At 47.3% G+C, this 26,439-nt stretch overlaps 1 protein-coding gene across 2 annotated transcripts in view; it reads right to left on the bottom strand.

Annotated features, from left to right (window-relative positions):
* Window positions 1-26,439, bottom strand: part of NPR2 (natriuretic peptide receptor 2) — a 160,029-nt gene that overhangs the window by 25,874 nt on the left and 107,716 nt on the right. The window contains exons 13-19 of one of the 2 annotated variants that reach the window (XM_077478216.1): window positions 17,703-17,862; window positions 13,387-13,542; window positions 12,226-12,394; window positions 10,135-10,281; window positions 8,874-8,997; window positions 8,253-8,321; window positions 6,190-6,364 (exon numbers count right to left, since the gene is read on the bottom strand). In XM_077478216.1, the coding sequence (XP_077334342.1) occupies window positions 6,190-6,364; window positions 8,253-8,321; window positions 8,874-8,997; window positions 10,135-10,281; window positions 12,226-12,394; window positions 13,387-13,542; window positions 17,703-17,862 (1,000 nt within the window). Of the gene's footprint in view, window positions 1-6,189; window positions 6,365-8,252; window positions 8,322-8,873; window positions 8,998-10,134; window positions 10,282-12,225; window positions 12,454-13,386; window positions 13,543-17,702; window positions 17,863-26,439 lie in introns of those variants that run through there. The other variant, XR_013272410.1, reaches the window with a different exon arrangement.

The raw sequence follows: 26,439 nt of genomic DNA, 5'->3' as shown, positions 1-26,439 counted from the left end.
GGGGATTGTTCGGCATGGGGGTTCCCCTTAAGATCCATACCAGACTGAAGGGCCTGGTATGCTGTTGAAGGGCTGAACCCATGCCTTTTTTTTATTTTATTTTGCGTGGAGTTCCCCTTCAAGATCAGAGCACAAGTCACATGCCAAGGTGAAGATGGCGATCCGACCTTTATCTGACTTCAGTGATAGTCAGTGGGCTGAAGTAGGATCAAAGTCAGACCAAAGTAGTGCAGGGAGCGTTTTCAATAGGGAACCATTGATTTTCACACGTCATGTGACACGAGCTCCCAATGTCAGAGCGTGTGAACCCGGCCTAATACACCTGTACTGATCCCTGTATACCTGTATAATACACCTGTACTGATCCCTGTATACCTGTATAATACACCTGTACTGATCCCTGTATACCTGTATAATACACCTGTACTGATCTCTGTATACCTGTATAATACACCTGTACTGATCCCTGTATACCTGTATAATACACCTGTACTGATCCCTGTATACCTGTATAATACACCTGTACTGATCCCTGTATACCTCTATAATACACCTGTACTGATCCCTGTATACCTGTATAATACACCTGTACTGATCCCTGTATACCTGTATAATACACCTGTACTGATCTCTGTATACCTGTATAATACACCTGTACTGATCTCTGTATACCTGTATAATACACCTGTACTGATCTCTGTATACCTGTATAATACACCTGTACTGATCTCTGTATACCTGTATAATACACCTGTACTGATCTCTGTATACCTGTACAATACACCTGTACTGATCCCTGTATACCTGTATAATACACCTGTACAGATCTCTGTATACCTGTATAATACACCTATACTGATCCCTGTATACCTGTATAATACACCTGTACTGATCCCTGTATAATACACCTGTACTGATCCCTGTATATCTGTATAATACACCTGTACTAATCTCTGTATACCTGTATAATACACCTGTACTGATCTCTGTATACCTGTATAATACACCTGTACTGATCCCTGTATACCTGTACTGATCCCTGTATACCTGTATAATACACCTGTACTGATCCCTGTATAATACACCTGTTCTGATCCCTGTATATCTGTATAATACACCTGTACTGATCTCTGTATACCTGTATAATACACCTGTACTGATCCCTGTATACCTGTACTGATCCCTGTATACCTGTATAATACACCTGTACTGATCCCTGTATACCTGTATAATACACCTGTACTGATCTCTGTATACCTGTATAATACACCTGTACTGATCCCTGTATACCTGTATAATACACCTGTACTGATCCCTGTATACCTGTATAATACACCTGTACTGATCCCTGTATACCTGTATAGTACACCTGTACTGATCCCTGTATAATACACCTGTACTGATATCTGTATAATAGACCTGTACTGATCCCTGTATACCTGTATAATACACCTGTACTGATCCCTGTATAATACACCTGTACTGATCCCTGTATACCTGTATAATACACCTGTACTGATCTCTGTATACCTGTATAATACACCTGTAATGATCCCTGTATACCTGTATAATACACCTGTACTGATCCCTGTATACCTGTATAATACACCTGTACTGATCCCTGTATACCTGTATAATACACCTGTACTGATCTCTGTGTAATACACCTGTACTGATCCCTGTATACCTGTATAATACACCTGTACTGATCCCTGTATACCTGTATAATACACCTGTACTGATCCCTGTATACCTGTGTAATACACCTGTACTGATCTCTGTATACCTGTATAATACACCTGTACTGATCTCTGTATACCTGTATAATACACCTGTACTGATCTCTGTATACCTGTATAATACACCTGTACTGATCCCTGTATACCTCTATAATACACCTGTACTGATCCCTGTATACCTGTATAATACACCTGTACTGATCCCTGTATACCTGTATAATACACCTGTACTGATCTCTGTATACCTGTATAATACACCTGTACTGATCTCTGTATACCTGTATAATACACCTGTACTGATCTCTGTATACCTGTATAATACACCTGTACTGATCTCTGTATACCTGTATAAAACACCTGTACTGATCTCTGTATACCTGTACAATACACCTGTACTGATCCCTGTATACCTGCATAATACACCTGTACTGATCCCTGTATACCTGCATAATACACCTGTACTGATCCCTGTATACCTGTATAATACACCTGTACTGATCTCTGTATACCTGTATAATACACCTATACTGATCCCTGTATACCTGTATAATACACCTGTACTGATCCCTGTATAATACACCTGTACTGATCCCTGTATATCTGTATATTACACCTGTACTGATCTCTGTATACCTGTATAATACACCTGTACTGATCTCTGTATACCTGTATAATACACCTATACTGATCCCTGTATACCTGTATAATACACCTGTACTGATCCCTGTATAATACACCTGTACTGATCCCTGTATACCTGTACTGATCCCTGTATACCTGTATAATACACCTGTACTGATCCCTGTATACCTGTATAATACACCTATACTGATCCCTGTATACCTGTATAATACACCTGTACTGATCCCTGTATAATACACCTGTACTGATCCCTGTATATCTGTATAATACACCTGTACTGATCTCTGTATACCTGTATAATACACCTGTACTGATCCCTGTATACCTGTACTGATCCCTGTATACCTGTATAATACACCTGTACTGATCCCTGTATACCTGTATAATACACCTGTACTGATCTCTGTATACCTGTATAATACACCTGTACTGATCCCTGTATACCTGTATAATACACCTGTACTGATCCCTGTATACCTGTATAATACACCTGTACTGATCCCTGTATAATACACCTGTACTGATATCTGTATAATACACCTGTACTGATCCCTGTATACCTGTATAATACACCTGTACTGATCCCTGTATAATACACCTGTACTGATCTCTGTATAATACACCTGTACTGATCTCTGTATAATACACCTGTACTGATATCTGTATAATACACCTGTACTGATCCCTGTATACCTGTATAATACACCTGTACTGATCCCTGTATAATACACCTGTACTGATCCCTGTATACCTGTATAATACACCTGTACTGATCTCTGTATACCTGTATAATACACCTGTACTGATCTCTGTATACCTGTATAATACACCTGTACTGATCCCTGTATACCTGTATAATACACCTGTACTGATCCCTGTATACCTGTATAATACACCTGTACTGATCCCTGTATAATACACCTGTACTGATCTCTGTATAATACACCTGTACTGATCCCTGTATAATACATCTGTACTGATCCCTGTATACCTGTATAATACACCTGTACTGATCCCTGTATAATACACCTGTACTGATCTCTGTATAATACACCTGTACTGATCCCTGTATAATACATCTGTACTGATCCCTGTATACCTGTATAATACACCTGTACTGATCTCTGTATAATACACCTGTACTGATCCCTGTATACCTGTATAATACACCTGTACTGATCCCTGTATAATACACCTGTACTGATTCCTGTATAATACACCTGTACTGACCCCTGTATAATACACCTGTACTGATCCCTGTATACCTGTATAATACACCTGTACTGATCCCTGTATACCTGTGTAATACACCTGTACTGATCTCTGTATACCTGTATAATACACCTGTACTGATCTCTGTATACCTGTATAATACACCTGTACTGATCTCTGTATACCTGTATAATACACCTGTACTGATCTCTGTATACCTGTATAATACACCTGTACTGATCCCTGTATACCTGTATAATACACCTGTACTGATCCTTGTATAATACACCTGTACTGATCCCTGTATACCTGTATAATACACCTGTACTGATCCCTGTATACCTGTATAATACACCTGTACTGATCTCTGTATACCTGTATAATACACCTGTACTGATCTCTGTATATCTGTATAATACACCTGTACTGATCCCTGTATACCTGTATAATACACCTGTACTGATCTCTGTATATCTGTATAATACACCTGTACTGATCCCTGTATACCTGTATAATACACCTGTACTGATCTCTGTATATCTGTATAATACACCTGTACTGATCCCTGTATACCTGTATAATACACCTGTACTGATCTCTGTATACCTGTATAATACACCTGTACTGATCTCTGTATAATACACCTGTACTGATCCCTGTATAATACACCTGTACTGATCCCTGTATAATACCCTGTACTGATCCCTGTATACCTGTATAATACACCTGTACTGATCCCTGTATACCTGTATAATACACCTGTACTGATCCTTGTATAATACACCTGTACTGACCCCTGTATAATACACCTGTACTGATCCCTGTATACCTGTATAATACACCTGTACTGATCCCTGTATACCTGTGTAATACACCTGTACTGATCTCTGTATACCTGTATAATACACATGTACTGATCTCTGTATACCTGTATAATACACCTGTACTGATCTCTGTATAATACACCTGTACTGATCTCTGTATACCTGTATAATACACCTGTACTGATCCCTGTATACCTGTATAATACACCTGTACTGGTCCCTGTATACCTGTATAATACACCTGTACTGATCCCTGTATACCTGTATAATACACCTGTACTGATCTCTGTATACCTGTATAATACACCTGTACTGATCTCTGTATATCTGTATAATACACCTGTACTGATCCCTGTATACCTGTATAATACACCTGTACTGATCCCTGTATACCTGCATAATACACCTGTACTGATTCCTGTATAATACACCTGTACTGATCCCTGTATACCTGTGTAATACACCTGTACTGATCTCTGTATATCTGTATAATACACCTGTACTGATCCCTGTATACATGTATAATACACCTGTACTGATCCCTGTATACCTGTGTAATACACCTGTACTGATCCCTGTATACCTGTATAATACACCTGTACTGATCCCTGTATACCTGTATAATACACCTGTACTGATCCCTGTATACCTGTATAATACACCTGTACTGATCCCTGTATACCTGTATAATACACCTGTACTGATTCCTGTATAATACACCTGTACTGATCCCTGTATACCTGTGTAATACACCTGTACTGATCCCTGTATACCTGTATAATACACCTGTACTGATCTCTGTATAATACACCTGTACTGATCTCTGTATACCTGTATAATACACCTGTACTGATCTCTGTATACCTGTATAATACACCTGTACTGATCCCTGTATACCTGTATAATACACCTGTACTGATCCTTGTATAATACACCTGTACTGATCCCTGTATACCTGTATAATACACCTGTACTGATCCCTGTATAATACACCTGTACTGATCTCTGTATATCTGTATAATACACCTGTACTGATCCCTGTATACCTGTATAATACACCTGTACTGATCCTTGTATAATAAACCTGTTCTGATCCCTGTATACCTGTATAATACACCTGTACTGATCCCTGTATACCTGTATAATACACCTGTACTGATCTCTGTATACCTGTATAATACACCTGTACTGATCTCTGTATATCTGTATAATACACCTGTACTGATCCCTGTATACCTGTATAATACACCTGTACTGATCTCTGTATACATGTATAATACACCTGTACTGATCCCTGTATACCTGTATAATACACCTGTACTGATCCCTGTATACCTGTATAATACACCTGTACTGATCCCTGTATACCTGTATAATACACCTGTACTGATCCCTGTATACCTGTATAATACACCTGTACTGATCTCTGTATACATGTATAATACACCTGTACTGATCCCTGTATACCTGTATAATACACCTGTACTGATCCCTGTATATCTGTATAATACACCTGTACTGATCCCTGTATACCTGTATAATACACCTGTACTGATCTCTGTATATCTGTATAATACACCTGTACTGATCCCTGTATACCTGTATAATACACCTGTACTGATCTCTGTATACATGTATAATACACCTGTACTGATCCCTGTATACCTGTATAATACACCTGTACTGATCCCTGTATACCTGTATAATACACCTGTACTGATCTCTGTATAATACACCTGGACATGGAAGGGGGGTGGGGAGGTGGGGGATACCTGTGTGTATTCCTATTCGGAGGCGGAGTTGTGTGCTCGGTCTGTGACGGATTTTGAATGTTCTTACAGCGTCCAGAAGTGCCAGCGACATTCTAGAAATTTCTCGTGCGTGTAACTTCCCGTTCCGTACCGGTAACCCTGATACCACCATATAGGCATCACCGATGGTCTCCACCTGCAGAGAGAGCAAAAACCTCAGGTGGCCATCTGTTCAGAGGATTACTATATCCCTGTATAATACACCTGTCCTGATCTCTGTATAAAACACCTGTACTGATCCCTGTATACCTGTATAATACACCTGTACCGATATCCCTGTATAATACACCTGTACTGATCCCTGTATAATACACCTGTACTGATATTTCTGTATAATACACCTGTACTGATCCCTGTATAATACACCTGTACTGATCTCTGTATAATACACCTGTACTGATCTCTGTATACCTGTATAATACACCTGTCCTGATCTTTGTATACCTGTATAATACACCTGTACTGATCTTTGTATATTATCACCTGTCCTGATCTCTGTATATTACACCTGTACTGATCCCTGTATAATACACCTGTACTGATCCCTGTATAATACACCTGTACTGATCCCTGTATACCTGTATAATACACCTGTGCTGATCCCTGTATACCTGTATAATACACATGTACTGATATCTGTATAATACACCTGTACTGATCCCTGTATACCTGTATAATACACCTGTACTGATCCCTGTATACCTGTATAATACACCTGTACTGATCCCTGTATACCTGTATAATACACCTGTACTGATCCCTGTATACCTGTATAATACACCTGTACTGATCCCTGTATACCTGTATAATACACCTGTACTGATCCCTGTATAATACACCTGTACTGATCCCTGTATACCTGTATAATACACCTGTACTGATCCCTGTATACCTGTATAATACACCTGTACTGATCCCTGTATAATACACCTGTACTGATCTCTGTATAATACACCTGTACTGATCCCTGTATACCTGTATAATACACCTGTACTGATCTCTGTATAATACACCTGTACTGATCCCTGTATACCTGTATAATACACCTGTACTGATCTCTGTATAATACACCTGTACTGATCCCTGTATACCTGTATAATACACCTGTACTGATCTCTGTATAATACACCTGTACTGATCCCTGTATACCTGTATAATACACCTGTACTGATCCCTGTATACCTGTATAATACACCTGTACTGATCCCTGTATAATACACCTGTACTGATCTCTGTATAATACACCTGTACTGATCCCTGTATACCTGTATAATACACCTGTACTGATCCCTGTATAATACACCTGTACTGATCCCTGTATAATACACCTGTACTGATCTCTGTATAATACACCTGTACTGATCCCTGTATACCTGTATAATACACCTGTACTGATCCCTGTATACCTGTATAATACACCTGTACTGATCCCTGTATAATACACCTGTACTGATCCCTGTATACCTGTATAATACACCTGTACTGATCCCTGTATACCTGTATAATACACCTGTACTGATCCCTGTATAATACACCTGTACTGATCTCTGTATAATACACCTGTACTGATCTCTGTATACCTGTATAATACACCTGTACTGATCTCTGTATACCTGTATAATACACCTGTACTGATCTCTGTATAATACACCTGTACTGATCTCTGTATACCTGTATAATACACCTGTACTGATCCCTGTATAATACACCTGTACTGATCTCTGTATAATACACCTGTACTGATCCCTGTATACCTGTATAATACACCTGTACTGATCCCTGTATACCTGTATAATACACCTGTACTGATCCCTGTATAATACACCTGTACTGATCTCTGATGTAAGGTTCCGTGTCGGGTGGACGATCATTATAGGAACCGGTGTGGGTCACACTGAGCAGCCTGTAGGACTTCCCACCGTGATTCACGATTATTATCTGCAGAAGCCCTTTAGGAAAATGCTGCAGTAGCCAGGCGGCCGTGCTGGGCCAGCTCCACATACCGTCCTGTGTGAGATTCTTACCTTGTAAACGTCAAAGTTGTCTATTATGGCATCAAAGCAGGTGTAGAGGTCATTGAGTAACGTCACCACCTGTGTGAAGAAAGGACGGGATTAGGACTCCGGGACAAGGAACGTCTCTGTGTACCCCGGGGCAGATTTCGGGGGTCAACCTCAGAAGGGCAATTCTTTCCACTTTCCTATCCAGAGCCTGCACATAATAATAGGGGGGCAACACTGGACAATTTCATTTTACCAAAATTTTACCCAAATTTGTTTAAAAAAATCCAATGAGGATCCTGAGAAAGGGAAATTCTGGCAGATTTTTGTCATTTTAGGTGTTTTTATGGGTTTCAAATGTCTTCTGCTGAGTGTTTATTCTTTTCATCCTCTTCTTATCCACTTACCACAGGTGATAAAGTTCTTCCAGTTCAGATATTACACCTACGGGGGGTTACCCATTGGGCGGTTATACAGGAAAGGCGGGTTTGATTATTTCAGATATGTGCTCACAGGCGGGATACTATCAGGTGGTTGGTCAGCCTTGAAGCCGGATTCCCCCGGTGTGGATTGTGTCTTCTGTCCAGCTCACCGCCTGGTATACACACTGATATATATCTATATGAAGTATGTCGGGGTACCTACCTGCATTGGGGTGCTCTCTGCAGACATGGATGTGAACCCCACAATGTCACTGAAATAGATGGTGACGCTATCAAAGGCCTCGGCTTGGACCGTCTCTCCTCTCTTCAACTGCTCCGCCACCGAGCTGAGTACAGAATAACAGATCACGTCATGTACCTGGACCAGAGCCTCCCGCACACTCCTCCCCCTGACACACTGACCCCTCCCACTGACACAACTTCCATACTGACCCCTCCCCTGATACAACTGACCCCTCCCCCTGACACAACTGACCCCTCCCCCTGACACAACTGACCCCCTCCCCCTGACACAACTTCCATACTGACCCCTCCCCTGATACAACTGACCCCTCCCACTAACACAACTTCCATACTGACCCCTCCCCTGACACAACTGACCCCTCCCCCTGACACAACTGACCCCTCCCCCTGACACAACTTCCATACTGACCCCTCCCCTGATACAACTGACCCCTCCCCCTGACACAACTGCCATACTGACCCTTCCCCCATACAACTGACCCCTCCCCCTGACACAACTGACATACTGACCTCTCCCACATACAACTGACCCCTCCCTCTGATACAACTGACATACTGACCTCTCCCACATACAACTGACCCCTCCCCCTGACACAACTGACATACTGACCCCTCCCTCATACAACTGACCCCTCCCCCTGACACAACTGCCATACTGACCACTCCCCCATACAACTGCCATACTGACCACTCCCCCATACAACTGCCATACTGACCCCTCCCCCTGATACAACTGCCATATTGACCACTCCCCCTGATACAACTGCCATACTGACCCCTCCCCAATACAACTGCCATACTGACCCCCCATACAACTGACACACTGACCCCTCCCCCATACAATTGACCCCTCCCCCTGACACAACTGCCATACTGACCACTCCCCCTTACAACTGCCATACTGACCACTCCCGTGATACAACTGCCATACTAACCCCTCCCCCATACAACTGACCCCTCCCCCTGATACAACTGACATACTGACCCCTGTAACAACTGCAATACTGACCCCTCCCCCAATGCAAGTGACATACTGGCCCCTCCCTCCAATACAAGTGACAATACTGACCCCTGCCCTCCTACAACTGCCATACTGCCCCCTCCCCAGTACCCCTGATATTCTGACCCCTCCCCCATACAGTATTTGTATTATGTGGCGTGGTTTGTGTATTGCGTGGTGAATGCAGTGTTGGTATTGTCGGTGGAGTATTGACGCTCACTGTGGCAGGATCTGGTAGAGCAGGTTCTCGGCTTTACGCTTCTCCTCCAGGTAGGCCTGTGTCCGCTCCTCCACCAACTTCTCCAGATTGTTGGCGTATTGCTCCATACGGGACAGTAAGTTATCCAGGATGCTGGTTGTCCACTCCCTGCAAAACACACAGTGTCAGGTAATTCCCCCTCCCCTCAATATAAGATATACCCCTCCTACCAGGATGTAAGATGTCCCCCCATTCCTGGGATTCAGGATATCACCCCCTCCTCCGGATGTAGACATCTCCCTTCCCTCCCCAGGATGTAGGACATTCCCTGCTCAACCAGGATGTGGCATACCCTCTCCAAGCTAGGCATGTAGCATACACCACCCCCTTGGGTATTGCCGCCTCCCCAGGATGTAGGAAATTACCTCTCCCCAGGATGTAGGGCACCACCCCTTCCCAGGATGTAAGGCACCACCCCTCTACACCATGCAGGACGTTATTCCTTCACACCATGCAGGACATCACCCCTCCACACCATGCAGGACATCCCCCCTCCACACCATGCAGGACATCATCTCTCCACACCATGCAGGACGTCACCCCTCCACACCATGCAGGACGTCACCCCTCCACACCATGCAGGACATCCCCCCTCCACACCATGCAGGACATCACCCTTCCACACCATGCAGGACATCACCCCTCCACACCATGCAGGACATCCCCCCTCCACACCATGCAGGACATCATCTCTCCACACCATGCAGGACGTCACCCCTCCACACCATGCAGGACGTCACCCCTCCACACCATGCAGGACATCCCCCCTCCACACCATGCAGGACATCCCCCCTCCACACCATGCAGGACATCCCCCCTCCACACCATGCAGGACATCACCCCTCCACACCATGCAGGACATCACCCCTCCACACCATGCAGGACGTCACCCCTCCACACCATGCAGGATGTCACCCCTCCACACCATGCAGGATGTCACCCCTCCACACCATGCAGGACGTCACCCCTCCACACCATGCAGGACGTCACCCCTCTACACCAAGCAGGACGTCACCAATCCACACCATGCAGGACGTCACCCCTCTACACCAAGCAGGACGTCACCAGTCCACACCATGCAGGACGTCACCCCTCTACACCAAGCAGGACGTCACCAGTCCACACCATGCAGGACGTCACCCCTCTACACCAAGCAGGACGTCACCAATCCACACCATGCAGGACGTCACCCCTCCACACCAAGCAGGACGTCACCCCTCCACACCAAGCAGGACGTCACCCCTCCACACCAAGCAGGATCTCACCCCTCCACACCATGCAGGACGTCACCCCTCCACACCATGCAGGACGTCACCCCTCCACACCAAGCAGGATGTCACCCCTCCACACCAAGCAGGACGTCACCCCTCTACACCAAGCAGGACGTCACCAATCCACACCATGCAGGACGTCACCCCTCCACACCATGCAGGACGTCACCCCTCTACACCAAGCAGGACGTCACCCCTCCACACCAAGCAGGACGTCACCCTCCACACCATGCAGGACGTCACCCCTCCACACCAAGCAGGACGTCACCCTCCACACCATGCAGGACGTCACCAATCCACACCATGCAGGACGTCACCCTCCACACCGTGCAGGACGTCTCCCCTCCCCAGGATGTAGGAAATTACCCCTCCCCAGGAAGTAGGGCACCACCCCGCCCCAGGGTGTAGGGCATCATTCCTCCCCACCGTGCAGGACTCCACCTCTCCCCAGGATGTAAGACACCACCCATCCACACCATGCAGGACATCATCCCTCCACACCATGCAGGACATCATCCCACCCCAGGATGTAGGACACCAACCCCTCCCCAGGATGCAGGACATCATCTCACCCCAGGATGTAGGGTTCCACCCCTCCCCAGGATGCAGGACATCATCTCACCCCAGGATGTAGGGTTTCACCCCTTCCCAGGATGTAGGACACTGACCCCTCCACACCATGCAGGACATTACCCCTCCCCAGGATGTAAGATGTCACCCCTCCCCATAAGACATCACCCCTCCCCACCATGCAGGACATCTTCCCCCCACAGTTGCTCACTTGTTGAACTTGCAGATGTACATCTTAATCTGGCTAAAGTCTGGACGGTCCAGGGGCTCCTCCGCCCAACATCGGTCCATGAGGATACCCAACTCCTCGCTGTGACAGCTAGTGTCCACCGTGGGCCGAAAGAATGGACGCTGGCCATTCCGGACCTTCTGGACAATCTCTGGAGGGAGGATGGTAGATGGGGATGACAGATTATATGAAACCCGCGGATTCCAACAGCTTAAAACAGGGAGAGGAACCAAAATAACTTTTCATATTTCAGGACTTTGTGAGAGTGAAATGATCTGCAGGAGGAAGAGACGGGGGCCACAGGACCACAAAAATCATCAGACACCCAACCCATGCCAACATCACACAATGGTTCCCCAAACATCATTATGAAATAAAAGACCTTGAGGTTCTTGATTGGGACCCCCAAACCTCATTACAAAATGCATCGGAGGACCTCAAGGTGCTTGTTTGGGATCCCATTGTGAAACAGAGGACCTCAAGGTGCTTGTTTGGGATCCCATTGTGAAACAGAGGACCTCAAGGTGCTTGAGATCTCCAAACATCATTGTGAACAGTGTTGGAGGACCCTGAAGCTCTTTGTTTTTGCACCCCAACCATCACTGTGAAATGCATCCCATGTCCTCGAGGTTCTTGTTTGGAACCTACAAACATCACTGTGAAATGTGTTGGAGGACCTCAAGGTTCTTGGCTGGGATCCCCAAATATCACTATGAAACATGTTGGAGATCCTTGAGGTTCTTTTTTGGGACCTTCGTGTCCATTTATTAAAACATTGAAGATCACAAATGTTGCTCTTCGCTTCCCATCATTAGTGGAAATGGTTTGGACTAGTGCTCACCTTGCCCCACCACCCCCCATACTTTCCTGTAACACAGCTTCACATGCCCGATGCCAACGTAAGGCCCCTGGCACCGGCAGAGAGCAGGGCCAATTCTCCATGCATCGGCTCCTTCTGCTCCTTTTTCTCATTGAAGTCCTGTCAGAATTTTTATTGCCCTCGGTGTCCCTATTAGAAAGATTCTCTTCACTTTCTCGCCGGGTGGCAACAGGCACTCAGAGTGCAGGGGTATTAAACCCTGATATCTTCTCCACCCTACATAAACCCTCCATGCTCCAGTAACTAAACTCTGCAGTCATTACCCTTGGGGCTGAGGTCCATGCCCTGGATGTAGAAGGCCCCGTTCCTCAGGGCAATCTCCTGCAGTATGATCCCGAAGCTGTAGACATCGCCCTTCTGTGTGCCCTGAGGAGGGGGTCTGTTCATTCTCAGGAGCTCCGGAGCCGTCCACAGCTTCTCTGTACAGAAAGAAGAGCTGATATCAGCTACGTCATACAAGACCAACATTATACACACAGCTATCACAGCGGACAATGAGACCCCCATCACAATCTATGATACAGAGACCCCCATCACAATCTATGATATAGAGATCCCCATCACAATCTATGATATAGAGACCCCCATCACAATCTATGATACAGAGACCCCCATCACAATCTATGATATAGAGACCCCCATCACAATCTATGATATAGAGACCCCCATCACAATCTATGATATAGAGACCCCCATCACAATCTACTATATAGAGACCCCCATCACAATCTATGATATAGAGACCCCCATCACAATCTACTATATAGAGATCCCCATCACAATCTATGATATAGAGACCCCCATCACAATCTATGATATAGAGACCCCCATCACAATCTATGATATAGAGACCCCCATCACAATCTATGATATAGAGACCCCCATCACAATCTATGATATAGAGACCCCCATCACAATCTACTATATAGAGACCCCCATCACAATCTACTATATAGAGAACCCCATCACAATCTACTATATAGAGACCCCCATTACAATCTATGATATAGAGACCCCCATCACAATCTACTATATAGAGAACCCCATCACAATCTATGATATAGAGAACCCCATCACAATCTATGATACAGAGACCCCCATCACAATCTATGATATAGAGAACCCCATCACAATCTATGACATCACAATCTATGATATAGAGAACCCCATCACAATCTATGATATAGAGACCCCCATCACAATCTATGATATAGAGACCCCCATCACAATCTATGACATCACAATCTATGATATAGAGACCCCCATCACAATCTATGATATAGAGACCCCCATCACAATCTATGATATAGAGAACCCCATCACAATCTATGATATAGAGACCCCCATCACAATCTACTATATAGAGACCCCCATCACAATCTATGATACAGAGACCCCCATCACAATCTATGACATCACAATCTATGATATAGAGACCCCCATCACAATCTATGATACAGAGACCCCCATCAGAATCTATGATATAGAGACCCCATCACAATCTATGATATAGAGACCCCCATCACAATCTATGATACAGAGACCCCCATCACAATCTATGATATAGAGAACCCCATCACAATCTATGATATAGAGACCCCCATCACAATCTACTATATAGAGACCCCCATCACAATCTATGATATAGAGACCCCCATCACAATCTACTATATAGAGACCCCCATCACAATCTATGATATAGTGACCCCCATCACAATCTATGACATCACAATCTATGATATAGAGACCCCCATCACAATCTATGACATCACAATCTATGATATAGAGAACCCCATCACAATCTATGATATAGAGACCCCCATCACAATCTATGATATAGAGAACCCCATCACAATCTATGATATAGAGACCCCCATCACAATCTATGACATCACAATCTATGATATAGAGACCCCCATCACAATCTATGATATAGAGACCCCCATCACAATCTATGATATAGAGACCCCATCACAATCTATGATATAGAGACCCCCATCACAATCTATGATATAGAGACCCCCATCACAATCTATGATATAGAGACCCCATCACAATCTATGATATAGAGACCCCCATCACAATCTACTATATAGAGAACCCCATCACAAACTATGATATAGAGAACCCATCACAATTTATATGGTGGACACCATCCTGGGGGGCAATGAGACCCCCATCACAATCTATGATATAGAGACCCCATCACAATCTATGATATAGAGAACCCATCACAATTTATATGGTGGACACCATCCTGGGGGGCAATGAGACCCCATCACAATTTATATGGTGGATACCATCCTGGGGGGCAATGAGACCCCATCACAATTTATATGGTGGACACCATCCTGGGGGGCAATGAGACCCCATCACAATTTATATGGTGGATACCATCCTGGGGGACAATGAGACCCCATCACAATTTATATGGTGGACACCATCCTGGGGGGCAATGAGACCCCATCACAATTTATATGGTGGACACCATCCTGGTGGGCAATGAGACCCCATCACAATTTATATGGTGGATACCATCCTGGGGGACAATGAGACCCCATCACAATTTATATGGTGGATACCATCCTGGGGGACAATGAGACCCCATCACAATTTATATGGTGGATACCATCCTGGTGGGCAATGAGACCCCATCACAATTTATATGGTGGATACCATCCTGGGGGACAATGAGACCCCATCACAATTTATATGGTGGATGCCATCCTGGGGGACAATGAGACCCCATCACAATTTATATGGTGGATACCACTCTGGACGACAGTGAGACCCCATCACAACACTATCCAGAGGGGGCAATCATCACAAGCTATATATTGGAAGCTACCCCTGGAGGGAAATGAGACCCCTATCATAATCTATATGCTGGACACTATGCTGGTGGGGACAATGAGACCCCCATCATCCATCACAATCTATACTCTAGACACTATCCTGGGGGGGGGGCAATGAGACCCCCCAACAACCATCACAATCTATATGTTGGACACTATCCGGGGGGGGGCGACGACAATGAGACCCCCATCACAATCCATAGGAGAGATACTATGCTCCTATAATGTCCTGCACAGAGCCCTCACCTCACCCTACTGAACACCTGTGGGATGAATTGGGACACTGATGGTGAGCCAGATCTTCTCATCCAACATCAGTACCTGACTTCACAAATGGGTACAAATTCCCACAGACACCCTCCGAAATCTTGTGGTTAGTCTTCGCAGAAGAGTGGAGGATGATATAACCACAAAGGGGGCAGCTCTATATTAATAGCCATGATGGGAGGGCAGCTCTATATCAATGGCCATGTGGGGAGGGCAGCTCTATATCAATGGCCATGTGGGGAGGGCAGCTCTATATCAATGGCCATGGGGGGAGGGCAGCTCTATATTAATGGCCATGGGGGGGGGCAGCTCTATATTAATGGTCATGGGGGGAGGGCAGCTCTATATTAATGGCCATGGGGGGGGGGGCAGCTCTATATCAGTGGCCATGAGGGGAGGGCAGCTCTATATTAATGGCCATGGGGGGAGGACAGCTCTATATTAATGGCCATGAGGTGAGGGCAGCTCTATATTAATGGCCATTGTGGGAGGGGAGCTCTATATTAATGGTCATGGGGGGAGGGCAGCTCTATATTAATGGCCATTGTGGGAGGGGAGCTCTATATTAATGGTCATGGGGGGAGGCAGCTCTATATTAATGGCCATGAGGGGAGGGCAGCTCTATATTAATGGCCATGGGGGGAGGGCAGCTCTATATTAATGTCCATGGGGGGGAGGGCAGCTCTATATTAATGGTCATAGGGGGAGGGCAGCTCTATATTAATGGCCATGGGGGGGGGGGGGCAGCTCTATATTAATGGTCATGGGGGAGAGGGCAGCCTTATATTCATGGCCATGGGGGGAGGGCAGCTCTATATTAATGGCCATGAGGGGAGGGCAGCTCTATATTAATGGCCATGAGGTGAGGGCAGCTCTATATTAATGGCCATTGGGGGAGGGCAGCTCTATATTAATAGCCATGGAGGGGAGGGCTGCTCTATATTAATGGTCATGGGGGGAGGGCAGCTCTATATTAATGGTCATGGGGGGGAGGGCAGCTCTGTATTAATGACCATGGGGGGAGGGTGGCTTTATATCAATGGCCATGGGCAGCATGTGGGCAACTCTAGTATATATTAATGTCCATTGGGGGCAGGGCACCTCTATATTATTGACCATGGGGGGAGGGCAGTTCGCCATGAGGAGAGGGGCAGCGCTATATTAATGGCCGTGGGCAGCACGGTGGTCAACTCTAGTGTATATTAATGGCATGGTTTTGAAATGGGATGCCCACGAACACAAAACAGTAAATGTGATGACCAGGTGCCCGCAGACTGTTGGCCATAAAGTCTGTACATCCATATACAGGGGTTATACATATATATAGATCTATACAGAGCCATCTATGAGCTGCACTGGTCCCAGGGAAGGTCCGGCCTGGGATTGGGTGACCTGTCATCACATAGCAGATCTCATGGGGGGGGGGGTACGAGGTAACTGTGGACATTCACACCCACTGGCATACAAGGCATAGACATCGTCTGCATCACAGCTGGATCGGAAGCTGGCCAGTCCATAGTCAGTGATCTTCAATACGAATCGGCTGTCCACCACACAGTTGGAGGATTTGAGGTTCCCGTGGGTGGTGATGATGCTGCGGTGCAGGAAACACATTCCCTGAGGAAACAGAAGGAGGAACATTACCAACATGGCACATCTGATGGAGGGTGAAGGCCCCTGAGGACCCTGCAGATCATACATCATAAGAGAATGGGGTCTAACAAGAGAACCTGTCTATACCAATGGCAACAATACAGCTGTAGATTAGAAGTTCCCCCATTTCTGTCAACTTCTCTTTTGTAATGAAACGCAGTCCGGAAAGACAACTCATAAGAAGACTGGACTCTACATTTCATGTTTATAATAAAGCCAGAAAATCCGATGCTGTATTAGTGACAATTCATCAATAATAATAATATCAGCCATTTCTCCAGGGCTGGAAAAGCTGGTAGAACCCCCAGATGTGTACAAGAAGGGGTACATAGAGCCATATTCATTATAGAGTTTGCCTGGCCATACAAAGGAAGAGAAGGGGCGGGGTGTGGTGTGGAAGGAGCACGGGGACGAGGAGGAAAGGTTCGGGCCTCACAGTGGAGGTTGTTTATCTACCTTCAACCAAAAATCCACATTTATGGAGCGTTAAACATCTGGAAGGTCCTTCTCCTGTAGCTGTTCCAAGTACGAGTATCTAATAGACAGAATCTTCTGGGAAGATTGTTCGGGTGGACACAGGGGCCTATAAAAGGAGTAGGGTGATGGGGAAGGAGGGGGTTGGGTAATGTCAGAGGGGTGAGTGAAGGTCAGGGAATTAGAGAGTGGGGGGATACTTGGAGAGGGGTGGGTGAAGGTCAGGGAATTAGAGAGTGGGGGACACTTGGAAGAGGGGTGGGTGAAGGTCAGGGAATTAGAGAGTGGGGGGACACTTGGAAGAGGGGTGGGTGAAGGTCAGGGAGTTAGAGAGTGGGGGGATACTTGGAAGAGGGGTGGGTGAAGGTCAGGGAATTAGAGAGTGGGGGGATACTTGGAAGAGGGGTGGGTGAAGGTCAGGGAATTAGAGAGTGGGGGGACACTTGGAAGAGGGGTGAGTGAAGGTCAGGGAATAAGAGAGTGGGGGGATACTTGGAAGAGGGGTGGGTGAAGGTCAGGGAGTTAGAGAGTGGGGGATACTTGGAGAGGGGTGGGTGAAGGTCAGGGAATTAGAGAGTGGGGGTACACTTGGAAGAGGGGTGGGTGAAGGTCAGGGAGTTAGAGAGTGGGGGATACTTGGAAGAGGGGTGGATGAAGGTCAGGGAATTAGAGAGTGGGGGATACTTGGAAGAGGGGTGAGTAAAGGTCAGGGAATTAGAGAGTGGGGGGACACTTGGAAGAGGGGAGGGTGAAGGTCAGGGAGTTAGAGAGTGGGGGGGATACTTGGAAGAGGGGTGGGTGAAGGTCAGGGAGTTAGAGAGTGGGGGATACTTGGAAGAGGGGTGGGTGAAGGTTAGGGAATTAGAGAGTGGGGGGATACTTGGAAGAGGGGTGGGTGAAGGTCAGGGAATTAGAGAGTGGGGGACACTTGGAAGAGGAGTGGGTGAAGGTCAGGGAATTAGAGAGTGGGGGGACACTTGGAAGAGGGGTGAGTAAAGGTCAGGGAATTAGAGAGTGGGGGGACACTAGGAAGAGGGGTGGGTGAAGGTCAGGGAATTAGAGAGTGGGGGATACTTGGAAGAGGGGTGGGTGAAGGTCAGGGAATTAGAGAGTGGGGGATACTTGGAAGAGGGGTGGGTGAAGGTCAGGGAATTAGAGAGTGGGGGATACTTGGAAGAGGGGTGAGTGAAGGTCAGGGAATTAGAGAGTGGGGGACACTTGGAAGAGGGGTGGGTGAAGGTCAGGGAATAAGAGAGTGGGGGGATACTTGGAAGAGGGGTGGGTGAAGGTCAGGGACTTAGAGAGTGGGGGGATACTTGGAAGAGGGGTGGGTGAAGGTCAGGGAATTAGAGAGTGGGAGGACACTTGGAAGAGGGGTGAGTGAAGGTCAGGGAATAAGAGAGTGGGGGGATACTTGGAAGAGGGGTGGGTGAAGGTCAGGGAGTTAGAGAGTGGGGGATACTTGGAGAGGGGTGGGTGAAGGTCAGGGAATTAGAGAGTGGGGGTACACTTGGAAGAGGGGTGGGTGAAGGTCAGGGAGTTAGAGAGTGGGGGATACTTGGAAGAGGGGTGGGTGAAGGTCAGGAAATTAGAGAGTGGGGGACACTTGGAAGAGGGGTGAGTAAAGGTCAGGGAATTAGAGAGTGGGGGGACACTTGGAAGAGGGGAGGGTGAAGGTCAGGGAGTTAGAGAGTGGGGAGGATACTTGGAAGAGGGGTGGGTGAAGGTCAGGGAGTTAGAGAGTGGGGGATACTTGGAAGAGGGGTGGGTGAAGGTTAGGGAATTAGAGAGTGGGGGGATACTTGGAAGAGGGGTGGGTGAAGGTCAGGGAATTAGAGAGTGGGGGACACTTGGAAGAGGAGTGGGTGAAGGTCAGGGAATTAGAGAGTGGGGGGACACTTGGAAGAGGGGTGAGTAAAGGTCAGGGAATTAGAGAGTGGGGGGACACTTGGAAGAGGGGTGGGTGAAGGTCAGGGAATTAGAGAGTGGGGGATACTTGGAAGAGGGGTGGGTGAAGGTCAGGGAATTAGAGAGTGGGGGATACTTGGAAGAGGGGTGGGTGAAGGTCAGGGAATTAGAGAGTGGGGGACACTTGGAAGAGGGGTGGGTGAAGGTCAGGGAATTAGAGAGTGGGGGTACACTTGGAAGAGGGGTGGGTGAAGGTCAGGGAGTTAGAGAGTGGGGGATACTTGGAAGAGGGGTGGGTGAAGGTCAGGGAATTAGAGAGTGGGGGGACACTTGGAAGAGGGGTGAGTAAAGGTCAGAGAATTAGAGAGTGGGGGGACACTTGGAAGAGGGGTGAGTGAAGGTCAGGGAGTTAGAGAGTGGGGGGATACTTGGAAGAGGGGTGGGTGAAGGTCAGGGAATTAGAGAGTGGGGGGACACTTGGAAGAGGGGTGGGTGAAGGTCAGGGAGTTAGAGAGTGGGGGGAAACTTGGAAGAGGGGTGGGTGAAGGTCAGGGAGTTAGAGAGTGGGGGGATACTTGGAAGAGGGGTGGGTGAAGGTCAGGGAGTTAGAGAGTGGGGGGACACTTGGAAGAGGGGTGGGTGAAGGTCAGGGAGTTAGAGAGTGGGGGGATACTTGGAAGAGGGGTGGGTGAAGGTCAGGGAGTTAGAGAGTGGGGGGACACTTCGAAGAGGGGTGGGTGAAGGTCAGGGAATTAGAGAGTGGGGGTACACTTGGAAGAGGGGTGGGTGAAGGTCAGGGAGTTAGAAAGTGGGGGATACTTGGAAGAGGGGTGGGTGAAGGTCAGGGAATTAGAGAGTGGGGGTACACTTGGAAGAGGGGTGAGTAAAGGTCAGGGAATTAGAGAGTGGGGGGACACTTGTAAGAGGGGTGGGTGAAGGTCAGGGAGTTAGAGAGTGGGGGGACACTTGGAAGAGGGGTGGGTGAAGGCCAGGGAGTTAGAGAGTGGGGGATACTTGGAAGAGGGGTGGGTGAAGGTCAGGGAATTAGAGAGTGGGGGATACTTGGAAGAGGGGTGGGTGAAGGTCAGGAAGTTAGAGAGTGGGGGATACTTGGAAGAGGGTTGGGTGAAGGTCAGGGAATTAGAGAGTGGGGGACACTTGGAAGAGGGGTGGGTGAAGGTCAGGGAATTAGAGAGTGGGGGATACTTGGAAGAGGGCTGGGTGAAGGTCAGGGAGTTAGAGAGTGGGGGGACACTTGGAAGAGGGGTGGGTGAAGGTCAGGGAATTAGAGAGTGGGGGGACACAGAGGGGTGGGTGAAGGTTGAAGGGGAGGTGTAATGATGGCCAGCCCGAGGGCCTCCCATGTCACTCCTTCCAGGCCTCTTATGAAGGGGGCCTGATCCACTATGTAAGGGTTGACCTATAATTGAGGTCATCACTGTGTAGCAAAGAAATGAAATGTCTGTCACATGTAGGAGGCTTTGTTAGTGGAGGTGAATTTGATCAGGTGCCATCTTGTCCAGGTATGTAGGTACCCCCCGTCTCCTAAACAGGGGCTACTATGTCAATCTAGTTATTGGCTGGGCTGTAGTTGGCTCAGGCTGATTGTATGGTTCTTCTTCTGGTTTTTCCCTATATGCTTAAGCTTGTGATTTCTCATTGTTGCCAGTAGATGTCACCGGTCATAGTATGAGATTTCACAAACAAAACCGAGTAATGAATATTTATATTTCCTTCAGCCAATCCAGTAGGGCAGGGGTCAGCAACCTTTTTCCACTTAAGGGTTTTCAATGTAAGGGATTCAATGTATGTGGATGCATTGAGGGCCGCATTCACCTGCTAATAAATGAAGATAACATTACGCAGCCCCCACACCTCTGGCCCCCCTTTACATTACACAGCCCTCACACCTCTGGCCCCCCTTTACATTACACAGCCCCCACACCTCTGGCCCCCCCTTTACATTACACAGCCCTCACACCTCTGGCCCCCCTTTACATTACACAGCCCTCACACCTCTGGTCCCCCTTTACATTACACAGCCCCCACACCTCTGGCCCCCCCTTTACATTACACAGCCCTCACACCTCTGGCCCCCCTTTACATTACACAGCCCTCACACCTCTGGTCCCCCTTTACATTACACAGACCTCACACCTCTGGCCCCCCTTTACATTACACAGCCCTCACACCTCTGGTCCCCCTTTACATCACACAGCCCTCACAACTCTGGCCCCCTTTACATCACACAGCCCTCACAACTCTGGCCCCCCTTTACATTACACAGCCCTCACAACTCTGGCCCCCTTTACATCACACAGCCCTCACACCTCTGGCCCCCCTTTACATTACATAGTCCTCACACCTCTGGCCCCCCTTTACATTACGCAGCCCTCACAACTCTGGCCCTCCTTTACATTACACAGCCCCCTCACCTCTAGCCCCCTTTTTATTAAACAGCCCCCTCCCCTCTGGCCCCCTTTTTATTAAACAGCCCCCGCACCTCTGGACCCCTTTATATTACACAGCCCTGCACCCATGGCTCCCTTTACATTACACAGCCCCCTCATCTCTGGCTCCATTTACATTACACAGCCCCCTCACCTCTGGACCCCTTTACATTACACAGCCCCCAGCACCTATGAACCTCTTTACATTACACAGCACCCACACCTCTGGACCTCTTTACATTACACAGCATCCACACCTCTGGCCCCCTTTATATTACACAGCCCCCAGAACCTCTGGTCCCTTTACATTACACAGCCCCCTCACCTCTGAACCCCTTTACATTACACAGCCCCCAGAACCTCTGGTCCCTTTACATTACACAACCCTCACACCTCTGGCCCCTTTACATTACACAGCCCCCTCACCTCTGGTCCCTTTACATTGCACAGCCCCCTCACCTCTGGTCCCTTTACATTGCACAGCCCCCTCACCTCTGGTCCCTTTACATTGCACAGCCCCCTCACCTCTGGTCCCTTTACATTGCACAGCCCCCTCACCTCTGGTCCCTTTACATTACACAGCCCCCTCACCTCTGGTCCCTTTACATTACACAGCCCCCTCACCTCTGGTCCCTTTACATTACACAGCCCTCACACCTCTGGACCCATCGGTTGTTATCCCTGGAAAGCCAACCGTCGGCTCTAAAAAAAAACGGTACCGGGGTAATGCCCCTTCAAGCCAAGGTCGCATATTTGCGTACGGTTGGCATAAAGGGGTTAGAATGTCAGTGGGCCAGGTGCACTGACAGGCCACGCCTTTAGAGGCGGCGGCCTGTGTGCCGCCCACAGGCCAGATGCCGACCCCTGCAGTAGGAGGTTTAGACCACTGGTGCATTCTGGGAGAGGATATCAAAATTTGGGACAGGCCATGTGCCTAGGGAGGTGCTGCTGGATGGAGCTCTGCTGTTAGGTCCAGTAGCCTGTCTTGGGGCCTAGCATGTTCTGTAGTGGTCCTGAATAGGGATGAGCCGAACACCCCCCCCCCCCCCCCCGGTTCAGTTCGCACCAGAACCTTCTAACGGACCGAAAATTTGTACGAACTTTAAAACCCAATAAAGTCTATGGGACTCGAACGTTCGAAATCAAAAGTGCTAATTTTAAAGGCTAATATGCAAGCTATGCAACAGAACAATACCAGTAATAAAGAGTATCTTCAGGTGTATACTGTGCAGGAGGCACACAACACCCACTGTAACTTCTACAGGTGCCTGTATTACAGAAACAGAACAACACCAGCAATAAGGGGTATCTTCAGGTGTATACTGTGCAGGAGGCACACAACACCCACTCTTAACTTCTACAGGTGCCTGTATTACAGAAACAGAACAACACCAGCAATAAGGGGTATCTTCAGGTGTATACTGTGCAGGAGGCACACAACACCCACTCTTAACTTCTACAGGTGCCTGTATTACAGAAACAGAACAACACCAGCAATAAGGGGTATCTTCAGGTGTATACTGTGCAGGAGGCACACAACACCCACTCTTAACTTCTACAGATGCCTGTATTACAGAAACAGAACAACACCAGCAATAAGGGGTATCTTCAGGTGTATACTGTGCAGGAGGCACACAACACCCACTGTAACAGCGCTAGGTTCCCAAGCAAAAAAACACTGTCCCTGCCTATCTTTCTCTTTCCCTGCACGCCAACACACTACACAAGGCTGCTGCACTGGCAGCCTTATATAGTGTGGGGCGTGTACTAAACCCCCCCTGAGCTATAATTGGCCACAGGCATCCTGCCTGTGGCCAATTATGGCTCTCCTCACTGCCGGCGATGTGATTGGCCAAGCATGCGGGGTCACAGTGCATGCTTGGCCAATCATGAGCCAGCAATGCACTGCGATGGCGTAGTGCATTGTGGGCCGTTCGCGCCACACGAAATTTGGTTCGAACGGTCCACAAAGTTCTGAATTCACCGAACAGGCGAACGGCCCGTGTTCAAAGTCAAACACCGAGCTCATCCCTTGTCCTGAAGCTGTCCTGCCTGGTCTGGAGGAAGCTGTGCCAAGGAGGAGACCCAGGGTGGGGCCCCTTGCTGGAGAGAGCTCAGGAAGAAGGCTGGTCTCTCAAAAGGGCCTGGCAACTCATTTGGTGGAGGCACTGAAATTTGGGAACATACTTACAGTGTTGCCGGGTCGGCTTAAAGATTCTGACAATGTGAAGCTGGACACTAATCTGGAGGGGGTGTAAGTGATCTGCTACGATATCTGGGATCCCCAACCCTCACCCCCTTAACCATTCTGAAATCCTGACTGCCACTCAATATCCTTTCCTGTTCCCCCTATTTTAGCAATGGGGTGAAATGCTAGCCCACTCTTACCTCTAAAGGTGCTATCCTGCCTTTGGGTGTCAGAGAGGGGCTACATGAGCCATATTGTCTTGGCTTGCATTGATTAACTCTTCCTTGTTGGCCACTGGATGGTTGGGTTGACTTCCAGTATCTCGGGATTATGGTTTTCGCTGGGTGTAGAAGGTGAAAGCATTTGGATTGTTTTGTGAAGAAGGGATGGCGTGGTTGGAATTCTAGGGCACAGTCAGTTATGATGGAAGGTACCTCTCTCCAGAAGGTAGGCTTTGGGAGAAGGACCACCATCCTGTTAACACCTCCAGCATGGGTCAGGTCTATCTGGGGAAATATGGTGAAGGGTTACCGGGGTACGATACCCTCTCCAGCATATCTTGCCATTTGTTTCTTTGATCACTATGTTGGCTGAGACTCTCTAAGCATGAGAATATTCCTATGTTCCCATTGTTCTACAGCAAACAATTGACCGAGGTCAATTTCCCAAGAATAAGAAGAGAGGAGGCCCTTCGAAAGATAGGACAACAAAAGAAAAAAGGACAAGCTTTCCAGAATGAAATGAGATGTGGTGGTTTACAGACGTCAGTTCTGGAATGGGGTAAGTGGTCATCTGAAAAGCATTCTATTTTTATCCTGATTAAGGAAGTGACGGATCTGGAAGTACATCCAGGAGGGCAATTTGTGGTCGGTGTTTGTGGCATTGAGGTCACTGAGTTCTCGGAAGAATCCCTGTGTGAAGAATGAGTGTGTGGTAAGTTTATGATCTAAAATTTTAATGAACCCCCCCCCCCCCATATAGGACAGAAAGGGTTCATGTAGAATATCTGTTCAGTCTGTGGTGCCAAATATCAGACAACGGAGTAAAGAACAGATATCTGGAATTCTGGAAGAGCTCCACATACCTCCTGGAACCTCTCTGAGAATCTGACCCTCCCTTCTCTAAAAATGTCTTATTTACTTACAAGAGCACCTGTCACTGCTAATAATACGGTCACCAATTCCACATGGTGGTGATGTGGAGGTATTGACTGATGGTGGATAATATGGGTAATATGTAGTATATGTAGCAGTGAAGGATTATGAAATGACATTATTCCATCAAGGAGGCCCGTGGCAGGTTTGTTCTGAAACACATTGGATTTCCTTGAAGTGCCAGAGATTGATTAGGGACCTAAAGACATGAAATGGTCAATTCTCCACACCAGACAGTAGAGGACATATGGGTCTGGTTTTTTTCGGGTACTTGTGAAGGGACTATATAAAAACATGCACTCACTCCGGATCCTAGTTGTGATGAATGGGGCTATGATTGGGGATCATGCACCCTCCATGCAGCCTG

Source organism: Lithobates pipiens, unplaced genomic scaffold (genome assembly GCF_037356315.1).
Source record: "Lithobates pipiens isolate NorthernLeopardFrog02 unplaced genomic scaffold, aLitPip1_a1.2 Scaffold_13, whole genome shotgun sequence".
In the NCBI taxonomy this organism is placed as follows: Eukaryota; Metazoa; Chordata; class Amphibia; order Anura; family Ranidae; genus Lithobates; species Lithobates pipiens.
Note: the sequence above shows the minus strand (reverse complement) of the source record. Positions and strands in the feature narration are given on the sequence as shown.